At 43.0% G+C, this 15,000-nt stretch overlaps 2 protein-coding genes across 2 annotated transcripts in view; one reads left to right on the top strand and one right to left on the bottom strand.

Moving 5' to 3' along the window:
• Positions 1-8,187, top strand: part of LOC119580836 — a gene marked incomplete at its 5' end in the record, with an annotated part of 9,326 nt that extends 1,139 nt beyond the window's left edge. Inside the window, 7 exon segments of the mRNA XM_037928990.1 lie at positions 3,283-4,331; positions 4,492-4,619; positions 4,994-5,159; positions 5,753-6,019; positions 6,234-6,452; positions 6,613-6,693; positions 6,790-8,187. Of these exon segments, the coding sequence (XP_037784918.1) occupies positions 3,283-4,331; positions 4,492-4,619; positions 4,994-5,159; positions 5,753-6,019; positions 6,234-6,452; positions 6,613-6,693; positions 6,790-7,509 (2,630 nt within the window).
• A 94-nt stretch (positions 8,188-8,281) lies between these two features.
• The window catches only part of LOC119580557 (CAD protein-like), a 64,319-nt gene continuing 57,600 nt past the window's right edge, over positions 8,282-15,000 (bottom strand). The window contains exons 13-28 of the mRNA XM_037928672.1: positions 14,873-15,000; positions 14,511-14,581; positions 13,637-13,840; positions 13,197-13,415; positions 12,818-12,955; positions 12,344-12,466; positions 11,897-12,056; positions 11,423-11,554; positions 10,849-11,024; positions 10,493-10,692; positions 9,995-10,202; positions 9,522-9,740; positions 9,041-9,239; positions 8,741-8,892; positions 8,495-8,599; positions 8,282-8,287 (exon numbers count right to left, since the gene is read on the bottom strand). The exon at positions 14,873-15,000 is cut by the window's right edge and continues 23 nt beyond it. Of these exons, the coding sequence (XP_037784600.1) occupies positions 8,282-8,287; positions 8,495-8,599; positions 8,741-8,892; positions 9,041-9,239; positions 9,522-9,740; positions 9,995-10,202; positions 10,493-10,692; positions 10,849-11,024; positions 11,423-11,554; positions 11,897-12,056; positions 12,344-12,466; positions 12,818-12,955; positions 13,197-13,415; positions 13,637-13,840; positions 14,511-14,581; positions 14,873-15,000 (2,440 nt within the window). The remainder of the gene's footprint in view (positions 8,288-8,494; positions 8,600-8,740; positions 8,893-9,040; positions 9,240-9,521; positions 9,741-9,994; positions 10,203-10,492; positions 10,693-10,848; positions 11,025-11,422; positions 11,555-11,896; positions 12,057-12,343; positions 12,467-12,817; positions 12,956-13,196; positions 13,416-13,636; positions 13,841-14,510; positions 14,582-14,872) is intronic.

Genomic DNA, 15,000 nt, shown 5'->3' with positions numbered 1-15,000 from the left:
AAGGCGGCCGCCTTTTTCTTCTCCTTCCCATTCTTCTTTGCTTCCCATTCTTCTTTGCTTCCCATTCTTCTTTGCTTCCCATTCTTCTTTGCTTCCCATTCTTCTTTGCTTCCCATTCTTCTTTGCTTCCCATTCGTCCTTTCTCCCCATCCGTCCTTTCTCCCCATTCGTCCTTTCTCCCCATCCTTCCTTTCTCCCCATCCGTCCTTTCTCCCCATCCGTCCTTTCTCCCCAACCGTCCTTTCTCCCCATTCTTCTTCTCTTCTAATTCTCTTCTCATTCTTCTTTTCTTCGTCGTTTCCTTTTCTTCCTCTCCCTTCTCCTTTTCTTGCGTGTGTCTTCCATACGTCTTCATCTATTCACTTTTTTTTTCCTTCTTCTTTTCTTCTTCGTTTCTTTTTCTCCCTCTTCTTCCTTTTCCTCCTCCTCCTCCTCGTCCTCCTCTTTTCTTCTTCTTTAAGCAAAATATTTCTTGTTTGTGTTTTCCATGCGTTTTCACCCATTCCCTTTTTCATTATTTTTCTTTTATGATTTTATTTATGATTTTTTACTTTCTTCTTTGTGTGTGTGTCTGCAAGATGGAGAGGGATGGGGGGAGGGGGGAGGGGGGTAGAGGGAAGGGGAGGGGGGTAGAGGGAAGGGGAGAAAGAGAAAGAGAAAGAGAAAGAGAAAGAGAGAGAGACAGAAACAGACAGAATGAGTGACAGAAGAGAGGGGGGGGAGAGAGATAAGGGAAAAAAGATCTTACCTGACCGCTCACTTAACCCTATCAGAAAGGTGTCAAAAGGGGACATTTTCGGCGCTCTTGTCCACATACCTTGTCGATTACGTAAATCTCAATCACCCGATTTCAAAATCTTGTATTATTAGTACTTTTTCATATATAATTATAATTATCATTGTTTAAATCTTTCCGTCTTACAGGGACTGTTATTACAATCCGTATCAATCGTTTAATATCACAAAATAAAAGGGTATTAAAAACGTGTTTCTCCATCTTAAAGTTATCAAGTGATTTAAAGTGACTATGACAATTACAGTGGCAATTGCTGTCTTTTTCTCAATAACTTGAAAAAGAAAAAAAAACGAATACAAAGGCAACAAATCAAATAAAAAAAATAGGAGAACGAGCCTATGACATATCAATATTTAAAACTCAAACAAAACAAAAGAAAACAAAAGAAAACAAAATAATAATAATAATAATAATAATAATAATAATAATAATAATAATAATAATAATAATAATAATAATAATAATAATAATAATAATAATAATAATAACAATAATAATAATAATAATAATAACAAAAACTTCAAACAAAAATACAATTTAAATAAGAACTAAAATAAAACCGCCTACAGACTCGTAAATATGGCGTCGACGTCTGATCTCTCGCAAGACACACAACTACGATAAGATAAAACACAAACCGATTTCTAACGCCCTTTGCACTTGAAGAAAAGGAGGAGGGTGGAGGGTGGGAAGAGGACGGGGGTTGGGAGGATGGAGGGAAAAGGGGGAATGAGGGAGTGGGGGAAGGAGGGAGGGAGGGAGAGAGAGAGAGAGAAAATAAGAAAGAGGAGAGAGGAGAGAGAGAGAGAGAGAGAGAGAGAGAGAGAGAGAGAGAGAGAGAGAGAGAGAGAGAGAGAGAGAGAGAGAGAGAGAGAGAGAGAGAAGGACAGAGAGAGAGAGAGAGAGAGAGAGAGAGAAGAGAAGAGAGAGAGAGAGAGAGAGAGAGAAGAGGAGAGACGAGAGAGAGAGGAGGACAGAGAGGAGAGAGAGAGAGAGAGAGAGAAGAGAGAGAAGAGGAGAGAGAGAGGAGAGACAGAGAGAGAGAGAGGGGGGGGGAAGAAAAGAAAAGAGAAGAAAGATAAGGGGAAAAGAAGAGAGAAGGAGAAGAGAAAGAAAAGGAAAGATTTAAAGAGGAATAAAGGGACAAAGAGAAAGAGATATAATAAATAGAGAGGCAGAGAGAAAGAGAAAATGGTAGAAAGAGAATGGGAATAAGGAGGAAGAGAAATGATAGAAAGAGAAAGAGAAAAGGATAGAAAGAGAAAGAGAAATGATAGAAAGAGAAAGAGAAAAGGATAGAAAGAGAAAGAGAAAAGGATAGAAAGAGAAAGAGAAAGAGAGAAAGATACAAAGAGAAAAAGAACCAGCAGGTGTTTCGCCAAGTCTGTTACATCACAGAGTTGTGTGTTTGAGCGGGGGGGGGGGGGGGCTGATTTATGGCTACCACAGATTGACACTGACGAAGGTAAATACTGATTGTGACATTTATACTGATAACTAATAATGATTGATAATTGGTGACGAATGTGAATAATGGTGGTTGCAGTAATCATAAAAAAAAGTCTTATCGCGATTATCCAAGAGAACTTAAAAAAAAAACTAATTAAATAGAGGATGTAATACATCCATTTCTAAATAGTAAAAATATGAAAAAAAGAAAGGGTTAATGGTTAATGCTTAAAACAAACAAATGTGCCAGACACCAAAGGTCATATAGCACTACGATAAAGTACTGTGGCAAAAAGGGGTAAAAATGAGTTAACGATTAGAATAACTAGACAGAAGGGGATGAATAAAAGAAGGAAAAGAAGGAAAAGAAGGAAAAGGAGGAGGAGGAGGAGGAGGAGCAGAAAAGACCGTGTAAAATTAGTTGAGGCGAGGGCTGAGGTCCAAGGCAAGGGTTATCCCCCACGCTGGGTCTCGTCTACCCAAGCCCACGACAACAACGCGCAAGGGATGGGGAGGGGGAGACAAACGATACTGAATTTTTAAAAAGTGACAAGCAGATTTAGATTAAATGATTAATGGACAATTAAATGAATAAACACAACGGACAGACAACGTTATCTTTGCTTTCAACAGCTGATTTCTTATCTGGGTCTATATGAATACATCAATTCACTTGTTGCATGCTCGCCCACCAGCTGCCGCATCATTGCATCTCGTTTTGGTCGCAAATCAAAGCTATTATACCTGTTTCCATTCAAGTATTCGGTCTTTCTATATCTTCCTTTCTATCCTTTTAATGAAAAGCATGCTCACCTCTATAAATGTTTAGAAGTCGCACAAGAAGTGTCTCATTTCAATTTTCAAGTGGAATTAGACAGCCATCTTTTTTTTTTTTTTTTTTTTTTTTTTGGGGGGGGGCAACTTTACTGGTATGGCTATTGAACCATTAGTCAAGAAGTCTACACGTCTGTATAACAACCAGTCTGACAGTCATTGTAACAGGCAGTCTAACAGCCAGTCTACTCCTCCCTGGACAGGATACGTGCGCCTCCGCTGCGCCGACATCATCCCGGGCGTCTCCCGCAACAACACCTACGAGGACATCTACGCCTTCATGCCCCCCGTGGACGAGACGAAGCCCGACCCCGTGGTGGACATGAGGCCCCTGCGAAGGAGCTCCGTGGTGTCCCCTGACGAGGACGACCTTTCCCTCACCAGGCAGGAGGATCGGCCCTTCTTGCAGCACGTCTCGTCGATCGAAGAGGGGGACGAGGACGAAGAGAAAAGGGAAGACAAGGAATCGGAGGAGGGCGAAGAGGAGGAGGATGGGGAGGAGGAGGATGGGGAGGAGGAGGACAGCTTCGACGGGGAGCCCATGAGGCCTCCCACGCACCTCCTGGGCCGTCGGCCGAGTGGGGTTATGCCGCTCAATTACCCGACGGGAAGGCTCTCCAAGCAGAACCCGCCGAAGAGGCCCAACGGCATCATCAAGACCGGGATTCTGACCAAGAGGGCCCCCCCCAACCCGAAGCCCGGCCCTCGGCTGCTGACGGAGCGGCGCCCCAGCGGGGTGTTCCCCAAGATGAACCCGAACATGGACCGCTTCAAGATCACGTCGGAGCAGCACAGGAAACTTCAGAGCAGCGGCGACAACTTCAGTGCGCTGAAGCGGATTCTGGCGGGGATCGAGGAGGGCAGCGAAGAGGACGACGAGGACGACTCGCAGAGTGAGAAAAGCAGCCTGAGCGACGTCAAGGCGCACCAGGAGGCTCCCGCGATTGAAGACATCCCCGACAAGGGAGCCGAAGAGGCAGCCGCGGAGAAGCCGAAGGAAGAGGTCAGGTTGCACGCCTCGATCAACACCGGCTGCTTCATGAACTGCAAGATTCGGCTGCGCGTGGAAAACGACGCATACGGGATCAAGGCGCGCAGCGAACTCAGGACTTACTTCTCCTCCGAGAGATACATGGAGTGCTTTGAAGAGGATTTCGACACCCTGGCTAAGATTATTGGGAAGGAGCACCTAGTGGACTCCAGCCAAGTGCAAATGCCAGCGATCCTTGCCAGTGAACTAATGATTGATGGGGTAAGTGTCCAAGCATTACCAGTGCCAACGCAATCAACGAATTCCCTCACATCCTTTCTAAACAACACACACACACGTATGAAAACTAACCACCTCAAAAGACATCATCTGACATGCCTCGCCCTGATCGTTCCCCCCCCCCTCCATTTCCCGCCAACAGATCGGTCCCAAGTTCAACACCGAGTTCATCCCCACAATCCTGCACAAGGAATGGCCTCGCTGCGCCTTCGAGTGGAAGCTCCGGGACCGCAAGCCGAGGGCCGACCCGACCACGAAGACCCTATACAGGTACGTCTCTCTGCCCGTCGTCGCGTTCGCTTCAAAAACTCTCAAATTACAGCTACACATTCTCTTACAAACTCTCAAATTACAGCTACACATTCTCTTACAAACTCTCAAATTACAGCTACACATTCTCTTACACTCTCAAATTACAGTTACACATTCTCTTACAAACTCTCAAATTACAGCTACACATTCTCTTACAAACTCTCAAAGTACAGCAACACATTCTCTTACAAACTCTCAAATTACAGCAACACATTCCCTTACAAACTCTCAAACTAGAGCAACACATCCACATTTCAACCCCTCCCTTAGACACACAACAAATCCTTTTACAACCCTTCCTTTCACCCAATAACCTCCCCCCCCACCCCCAGATGGCCCAAGTACTCGACCATCAACGAAGTCGTGAACAGCGGCTGCAACCTCGTCCCCATCGGCCACTACAGGCCCTCGCAACCCAACGTCGTCATGAAGATGGAGTGGCAGATTCAGTTCAACAAGGCCGAACAGATCCTCCTGAGGAGTCTCGGCCACTCGCAGGTTAGCCCCGAGAATGGGTGTGGGTGTTTTTTTCGGGGTGGGTGTTGGCGCGTGTGATTCTAGTGTATTTAGGGTTTGATTCCGAACGGAGGTAAGAACAGATCTTCTAAGTTCCCCTAAAGACATTGCATTTTTTTTTTTCATCTTTCTTTTTTTCTTTCTTTCTCTCTCTCCCCCCCCCCTTCTCTCTCTCTCTCTCTCTCCTCCTTCCCCCATTTCTCTCCCCACCCCACCCCATTTTTGTCTCTCCTCCTCCTCTCTCTCATTCTCCCTCTTTCTCTTTCTCTCCTCCCTCCTCCTTTCATTCTCTTCCTCTCCTCCCTCCTCCTTTCATTCTCTTCCTCTCCTCTCTCCTCCTTTCATTCTCTTCCTCCCCTCCCTCCTCCTTTCATTCTCTTCCTCTCCTCCCTCCTCCTTTCATTCTCTTCCTCTCCTCCCTCCTCCTTTCATTCTCTTCCTTTCCTCCCTCTTCTCTCTCTCTCTTTCCTCTCCTCCCTCCATTCCCACTCCCTCTCCTCCTCCCTCTCCCTCTCCCTCTCCCTCTCCCCACTCCCTCTCCCTCTCCCCATCTCAATAAAAAATCTCCCTTCCAGATCCGCCTGCTCCTCTTGGTCGAGTTCCTACTGCGGGACCACCTGCAGGAAATCCCCGGCCTCAGGACACAGCATCTCCGGTTCATCTTGTACTGGATGTGTGAGCACAACTTCCGGGACTGGCAGGAGGAGAGGCTCGGCAACAAACTCAAGGCCTATTTCAAGACTCTCTACAACTGCCTCTCCACCGAACACCTCCCGCATTACTTCATCGACAAGTGCAACATGCTGGAGACCATACCCGAGCGCTACTTGAGACAGGTTCAGGTAAAAGGAAGAAATAGGTTTTCGATGATTTTTTTTTTTTTTTTTTGCGCTTTCTTGAGCATGGCAAGGACACCGATTAGATAATATGTGGATGAAACTTGGATGTTTCTCAAGAATGTATCTTGAAATATGTCTAGAGCACGGACTAATTACATGGATATTTGTGCGGTCCCACTAAACCGCCATGCCTTGATTTCATTCTCTGTACTTCCAGGCATTAGTAAAGAGCATGAAAGACAATCTTCCAATTTACATGATGCACACTATGCTGCGGATTCGTACCGAAGAGGATTTCTACCCGATGCTCGATATACGCGAACTTTACAAGCTTCTCCTCCCCAAGACATTTAGCATTGGACAGATAAATCCTGCGCTTCTAGGCCTGACCGACGACGATGCCCTGGACGAGATGGGAGAAGAAGGCGTGTCTTCGGTAAGGGGATCTTGAAATCTCGTTCTTAATGTAGACTGTCACCCGTTCTCTGGAAATCCTCTTCAGTATTAACACATCTGTCTCGCTGTTTCTGGTTTTACTTTTATGTAGAGTATTCTGCCTTTGCTCTGCTTGGCTAATGCATCCTGTCTTTTCTCAGGGAAAAATTAAAAAGCTTGACGATGGCGAAGACGTTCTCTACAGCGACTCCGAAGAAGAAAGAGCACATCAAGACATGAAGGTTTGTCCGAGTTCCCGATCTAACCTATTCACATACTTCATGCATGAATACAGATATGCCAGCAAGTTTAACCATCATCTCCCTTTCAACTTTCAGGAGCAACTCCACGCCCTTCGACAGCAGCGGAAGCTCGCCGCTCAGCGCTCCTCCAAGGACGACCAAAGGAAGAAGAGGCGGCGTTCGACAATAAACCTCAAGGCCAAAATCCACTGCGTCAAAGACCTCCGCGCCGGCAAGGTCCTCAGCCTGTTCGCCAAGCACTTCATCGGCATGGCGCGCGCCTCTAACAAGTACCGGGCGTACCCTCAGGCATACATGTACCTGCTGCTAGCGGGCAACATGGCGACGCTGATGGAGGAGACCGGTAACGGACAAGAAGCCGAGGTGTTCAACAGAGAGATCGAGGAGCTGAACGTGGCTTCCAGAGGGGGTGTTAAGGACATGCTGGGGTCGTCGTGGGGCATGACCGACACCCACGACCTCATGCTGGGTAACCCCAAGCTACGTGGCTCCAACTGGGAGCTCAAGAAGGAGCAGCAGCCTCTGCCGTCGCCCCCTATGAGGGCTTCCCCCGTGTCGGGCCTGAAGCTGACGAAGAAAAATCTAGGCGGACTGGTGGACAACCTGAACGAACTCCCACAAGCGAACAAGATGAAAGTAACGGAAAGCAAAAGCAACGACTCTCTGTTCGACGCAATGCTCCTGACAAGGGAGAGAACCCAGTCGGCGACGAACAACCCCAACCCGCTTCACGACCCTTCAGCCATCGTCGTGTTCTCCGACGAGGACGAGGAGGAGGCGTCGACGGACCTCTAAAGGCCGCTGCGGGCATGAGTTCCTCGAGTGCAGTGTGGCAGAAATGGGATCCTGTCCTTCCCACTTCAGTAATAAAGTTGTGCATAGACATATACATCACATTTGAGCATAATGATCGAATGGTACTCTCACGGTGACACAAAAATCATAAATGTATGTGATAAGAAATTACTAGACTATTACTTACGGTAAATACATGTTGTCACTGTTATAACAACTGTTATATTAAATTCATGAACTTGGTATCTACACGAGATGATTAATGAGCTGAACTCCATTTTATTTAATAAAGAATTAAAAAAATGTGTATATATTCCCTCTTACTCAAATATAGTATCCATGTTAAAATGGCATCCATTTTCGTTAGTTTCTGTTTTTTTTTTTACTTTTTCTTTTTTCTAATACTTATGAACATCATTTCCTCTTTTATATATACTAATGAACCTTTGTATCACTTATTCCCCATAACTGCTGCTGACAACTAAATGTTATGCATTTGGTTAATAGGTTTTAAAGATTCATTACAAAAATTACTACTTCCAAAGGCGCACACCAACGGTAGTGATCATCGATGGGTCTTTAAGTTAATGATATAAACTAGTTATTGATTTAATGTAAAAATAATGAATCTGTAAATACTGTAAATTATTAGAAATAAAAAAAATCCTATCCTTGTAATACCGACTTTTAAAACCTTTAAAACAAAGGTATCGTGAGTGATATAATATTTTTTTTTATTACATTACAGTACCAAAGAAGTACTTTCTGCTGGTTAACACTGCAATGCAACATCGTTCACTTTGTGATACGTACAAGGGTTATGACACGAGACTATTACCTCTCCAGTGAGTTAATCATATTACAATATCTTAATTTTCTTCGATTCGAGTCCTATTAATTGCAATACAACAGATACCTGCTTTATATAACGCCTTACCAACATTCACCAACGAACTGACATGCTGAAAATAATGCAGCACTTTACCTGTATGCCATGGGTTGAGTAGTAGTCAGCTGTTCCTAAAGATGCATATAATTTGTATCCCATCTGTGCCAGTGTCCTGACCGCCGGAAGCAACTCGTTCTTGTGCTAAAAGTACGAGTGATATGCTTATGCCGTAGTATTTTTTAATGCTATTTCATTTTTTTTTTCCTTGTATTACTTTTTGTGCATAAATTCAAAGGTTTGTGATCTCCATTACTGTGTTATTACTAAGCTCTCAAGACTTACCTTGTAGCTACCAATAGACAGAAGAATGGAGCGCTGCGGAATGACGAAGCCCGTGGAAATCATGGACTTCAAGTAGGCCTCGTAGCGATTCTCTCCAAAGCAAGCCACTTCGCCCGTGGACGCCATCTCCACACCTAACATAACATCTGCACCTGAAATTTTAGAGGGAAATCTATCCATAACCGGTAAGTTAAAAAAAAAAAAAAAAAAAAAAAAACCCTAGTTACAAATTCTCTTCATCGTATACAGTATGCTATTTCGCTTTTAACCTACGTGTTCTTCCAACAGCGACACGCTTACCGGCCAAACGAGAAAAGCTAAACTGCGGCACTTTGACCCCGACTCTGCCGCAGCCTCGCAACACATCCGTGGCGGCCACCTTCTCCCCAACGATCACCTTGGTCGCACAAGCCACAAAGTCGAAGTCTAAGGTCTTGCTGACGAAGGGGAAAGATCGAGACACCCTCAGGTTGGTCTCGATGACTTTCAGGTGATTATCCTGTGGAAGCGCACACACACGACTTTAAATATCCTAATGGTATTAATGTGGATTTAACTAAGCTGTAGGTTTGCTTCATACTCCGTACTGCCAATATTGTGTAATAAATTGACTTCTTAACGAATTCAAATTCATAAAAAAACTTTAGACGTTACGACACACTTCATCCATTTCTCTAGATTCCAAACAACAAATAGGCAAATATATTCCTCATATTCACAACAAAATCGAAAAAAAAATATTCCTCAATCACAGCACACTACAATAATCCACCATCCTTGCCTTTGCAATGAGCTGCATGTTGAAAGGCCCGTTGACCTCCAGCGCCCGGGCAATGGCAGCGCAGATGGAGGTGATCTTGGCGAGGGTCTCCGAGTTGAGATCCTGAGGGGGCGTGACGAGCGTGGCGTCACCCGAGTGGACTCCGGCGTTCTCCACATGCTCGCTCACAGCCATGCACACCAGCTCTCCATCGGCGGCCACGGCATCCACGTCTATTTCCTTGGGTGAGAATGGACTGGCTCTATGCGGTGTTTTTTTTTTGTAAAAGTTTTATGAGGGAGTCGTGTCTAAGTGATGAGAGGTTTTGGAGCACCATTTTGTGTGGAAGCCGAATCTATGTTATTAAATGATCCTCTGATATCTAAATTGTGATTTCACGCACAATAAGCTATGGCGCGCTATGCAAAACCAGCAAACTAAATACATAACCAACATTAAGACAAACAACTGATAAAAGCAACGAGACCACCTACCTTGGCTTCCAGAATGAACTTTGAAATGACCACCGGATGCTCTTTGGAAACAGCCGCGGCCTGGTTCAGGTACGTCTCCAGGTCCTGGGGCGAATGGGCCACGTTCATAGCCGCCCCCGAGAGCACGTACGACGGCCTCACTAAGCACGGGAAGCCGACCTCTTCGCAGAAAGCCTGGGCTGACTTGAGGTTGGTCAGTTCCTTCCATCTGGCGATTGCGTGGACAGGGTGAGCACAAACGCCAAAGTAAAAGATAAAGAAAGACTTGCTGGTTGTATTAATGGTCATGGGTCAATAATGCGTTTCTAATATTATAACTACACATATATATTTTTTTCTTTCTTGAGAAGGAACTATTTTTTGTTGGGCTGTCTCAAGTAACTCTTGGTTAACACAAGCACAAGCATAAGAAATCCTTTCAATAGTCACCAGACATTCCTAAACTAAACAGAAGCTAAATATCAATATCAGAAAAATATCAAGCAAATGAGCACTTACTGAGGCTGCGAGATCCCAATACGATCCAGCATACGCGAAAACTTGAACCGGTTCTCTGCCCCATCGATGGACTCTGGTGACGTGCCCAGAATGCGGGCTTTCTGTCGGTGCAAATCTAGGGCAATGTTGTTCGGAAGTTGGCCTCCCATACTCAAGATCACACCCTTGGGGTTCTCCAAGTTATAGATGTCCATCACAACCTGAAATTGCGTTACTCATTTACTCAAGTCCTTCCTGGCCAGTGACAGAGTGAAAATGTAAGTGATGATGTTTACATTATCATCCATTGTCCTTTCGTGAAGCCTTTAATAAGCTGTATGAATTTTTCGTTACACCCAAAAGCACCGACAACCAACCTCAAAGGACACTTCGTCGAAGTACAGACGGTCACACATGTCATAATCCGTGGACACAGTCTCAGGATTGTAGTTCACCATGATTGTCCGATGCCCCAATTTGCGAAGAGTCCTGAGGCACTGCACTGCACACCAGTCGAATTCAACTGATGATCCTATTCTATAGACACCAGAGCCTGTGTGTGTGTGTGGGGGGGGGGGGAGTTTAGATTGAGAGACTAAGTGAAATACCTTTCATTCAGTACCTTCTGTAACCCAGCTTCTATATAAATATAACGGGTGGAGAAATTAAGGAAATGAATTTATGGAATAACGTGTACAAACAAAATCAAAACAGCTTTAGAAAATATTACAAACAGATTGTACAGGTTCTCAAGTAGATTATACAAATAATTCTACAAACAATTCTTTTCTTCTGAAAGAAAAAAAACATCCCACCTTCCCTCCCAATTTTGAGATAGGAAAAAACACAATTACAACCCGATAACTTCACCCGTACATCACTCATACGCCACCATTTGATCGAAGTCTATCACAAGTTCTTGCCCTAAAACAAAGAAACTGCTCAGATTACCTATCACAAGAGTGGCACCGGGCGGAAAGGCGAGGTCGTGAGTGTTTCCATTATAGGTGAGATACAAGTAGTTGGTAGCAGCAGGCCACTCAGCTGATACGGTATCCACCTGCTTAACCGTAGGCATGATGTCTACAAAACAGAAAATGACATATTATAGATAAACGTTAATATAGTTATACAATCACTGATGTATAACACCAAATGTACTTCCATGTAAGTCAAACAATAGTAAATGCAACAAATAACTGTAAATTCCAAAAAAAAATTATAGTCCAGGATTCAAAACAAAAGAGAAATATATCAAATGTAACTTTTGGCCAATATTATTTGCGACAATCTTCAATAATCAAAAGGTTAATCGCAAAAAAAAAAAAATACGGATAGGCCTATGGTTAAAATTAATAAATAAAAAAAAAGTTAATTCATTACAAGTGATCTAATCAACAAGTTTTATCCATTTCTTGTACTTACTATGCTTCTCTCTCAACGCACGCACAGCCAGATCCGTACACTGAACAGCATTTCCAATTTGCTTATCAGAAAAACCTAGTTGTTTGGCACGCTGCAACACCGCTTCAGTAAGCTCCTCATCAACGAGGCTCTCTAGTTTATCATACATATCGGTGATATTCTGCAGCAAAAGGCAAGGTGAGAATCAGATCTGCAGACTTAAATTATTAACGTGGCAATAATAACATGCAATGCTCAAACTGATCCATTAGTAGCTTCAATATAACCATGAGTCAAATTTATCTTCGATTAATTCACTAAAAAAAAAATAATAATCCGAAATTCGATCTCTGTCAATACATTAGGATTAACTATTATCACAAAAATCATCTTTCGCTTATTCATTCTAAAAAATAACTCGCTTATTATTCAGGCCCAGTTTAATAATCAGTACGAAAAAACAATCACCTTCATTTTATAGAGGAACCACTTGTCAATTTTGGTCAAGTTGTACAGCTGTTCAACGTCCCAACCCTTCTTCAGAGCAGCTGCAAGAACTAGCATGCGTTTGTCTGTCGGCTGCTGGAGTTCCTGTGGAGAGAAAAGATCAGCCATTTAAAAAAAAAATACTAAGTATAAGCAGTACTGACTATCATACCTTCTACGGGAGTCGTGTATATGCCCTCTCCTCTGCTAAGTCCAATTGGGTTTAGATTTGTTATTTTCTTTTTCAACAATTTTCCTCATTAACCATTTAAGTTGCAAAAGCTTCTTCATCGACGTTACACATATAGCAATCAATGGACCACAAATAATATATTTATGTAAATCAACTTGCCCTGAAAAGATTAATAACCATTCCTTCTTCAGTTTCATTAATGAATACGCATATTTGACTCTTCAAAAAGAAAACACAAAAAAGGAACTGAACACCCCACTAACGTTTTCATCTGCTTCACTACAGTAGGGATCGAAACCACTCGTTGTCTCATCAACCATCCTCAGAGCCTTCTGCAGCGCCTCCTCAAAGCTCCTGCCGATGCCCATCACCTCCCCGACGCTTTTCATGGAACTCCCAATCTGTCAATGCAGAGGTTTTGAGGTTATCCATTTAAAATAAATCTAGGGCGGTCCATGAACACCCGATCGAAGATAATTATATATAAACATGTATTTTATAATTCCCGATCTATAAATATATTACATAAATAACATGATCCGAGAGACCTACTAATTATACAAAAAATAGACTGTCCAGGATTACTAGTCTACAGAATTTGCATGCCATTTCAAACAGCAAAGAACAAGCCTCTTCACCCACCTTGGTAGAGACCCTATTGAACTTGGAGAGGTCCCAGCGAGGCACCTTCACCACGCAGTAATCCAGCGAGGGCTCAAAGCAGGCGGTGGTAGAGGCCGTGACAGAGTTGGTCAGGTCTGGAAGGGCTTTTCCGAGGGCGAGTTTGGCCGCCACGTATGCCAGAGGATACCCTGTCGCTTTGGAGGCCAAGGCGGAGGAGCGGGACAGCCTAGCGTTGACCTGAGAAAATGAAGGAAAGAAAAGAAATTACCTACCCATAGAAAGTTCTCTGCGTCTCAATTCACATTCCATAAAATTAAATACTGTTAATCTGAAACACAAACTGCACACACAAGAGCGAAACTCCAACCTGAAATCCCATTGCTAGACATCCTTCCACGGACACAAAACCAACAGTTAAATGTATCATAACATTACCTCCCCTTCTCGTCACTACATACCTCAATGATATAATACTCCTCAGAAGTGGGATTCAAAGCATACTGAATATTGCATTCTCCAACCACACCGAGGCGCCTAATAACAGCCAAAGCAGTGGAGCGAAGGAGGTTATACTCCCTGTTGGTCAGGGTCTGAGACGGAGCCACGACAAAGCTCTCGCCTGTGTGGATACCTAGAGGATCCACGTTTTCCATGTTACACACCTGGAAGTACACAAAAATGGGGAGGATTGAAAATTCAAAGTCGATTTTAAAATAAAAAAATAATCGTAGACATTAATACATTGAAAAAATAAAAATAAAAACATGAAAAATACAAGAAATTGGGGAGGTTTCAAAATGCACTGTGCTGTATTTTTTATGTGAAGAAGAAATACAAATAACACATCAGTAATCTAGATAACTTTTACGTCATTTTCACAATCAACTTTGAATGTAGGCTGCAGTGTTCGCCATGCGTCTTCAAAGTAATCCCACTTATGACACTCAGTGCATTATCACACAAGGTATTTTCACATCAACAGCAGAAATATGTGTCAATCTTTTTCATGTGTCTCGAATTCTTCCCTATTCATTTTTTTATCCTTTGTTGCTCTCTGACTTTAATATCCCTTTAATAACTCCATTTCAGATTACTCCCTTAGATAATCTTTTTCTTGGACATTTTGCCATCAAAGTCTCTCCAGAATTATCTTTCTAATCAAGATTGAATATCTTATTACATCCCTCAAGAAATACGCGTCTTGGTATTCATTTCCTATCCTACAAAACCTAAAAACGCATTTTCACACTTGCTAAACTGGCTAACGTTCCCCATGCATATTTCCATTATGCCAGAATAAAGGAAATATTGATTGTGTGTGTTGTGACTTACCGTAATACAGTTATCAAAAGCATCTCGTACAACTTCATACTCTACTTCTTTCCAACCCTTCAGTGACTTATCTGTCAAAGAGAGTAATACATTCTTTCTAAAAGTACATATATATCGGATTTGAAAATTCAATTAAGAAGCGTATCTATAAAAGTTAATGTCTTCTCTCAGTACAATTATAGGAGTATACGTGCATTGCAGTCATATATGCAAAATTACAGTTAATGAAATATAACTCATCAAAATATATAATCGTTAACCTGAAAAGATATACAAATCTATAAAGTAAATCACCAACTGTCAAAATAATTCTCCACAACGTAAGCTACACCTGCATAATTGCACAGACTTGTAAAACTTACCGATGATAAGCTGATTAGAATGTGCAAAAGCTGAAGTCGCCAATTTCGCAAGCTCTTGAGGCGTGTCAGCGAAGCCAGATCCGAGGCCACCGAGAGCATATGCTGCACGAGCTAATACTGGATAACCT

This window comes from Penaeus monodon, chromosome 14 (genome assembly GCF_015228065.2).
Source record: "Penaeus monodon isolate SGIC_2016 chromosome 14, NSTDA_Pmon_1, whole genome shotgun sequence".
Classification (NCBI taxonomy): domain Eukaryota; kingdom Metazoa; phylum Arthropoda; class Malacostraca; order Decapoda; family Penaeidae; genus Penaeus; species Penaeus monodon.
This window is presented reverse-complemented; position numbering and strand designations above follow the sequence as displayed.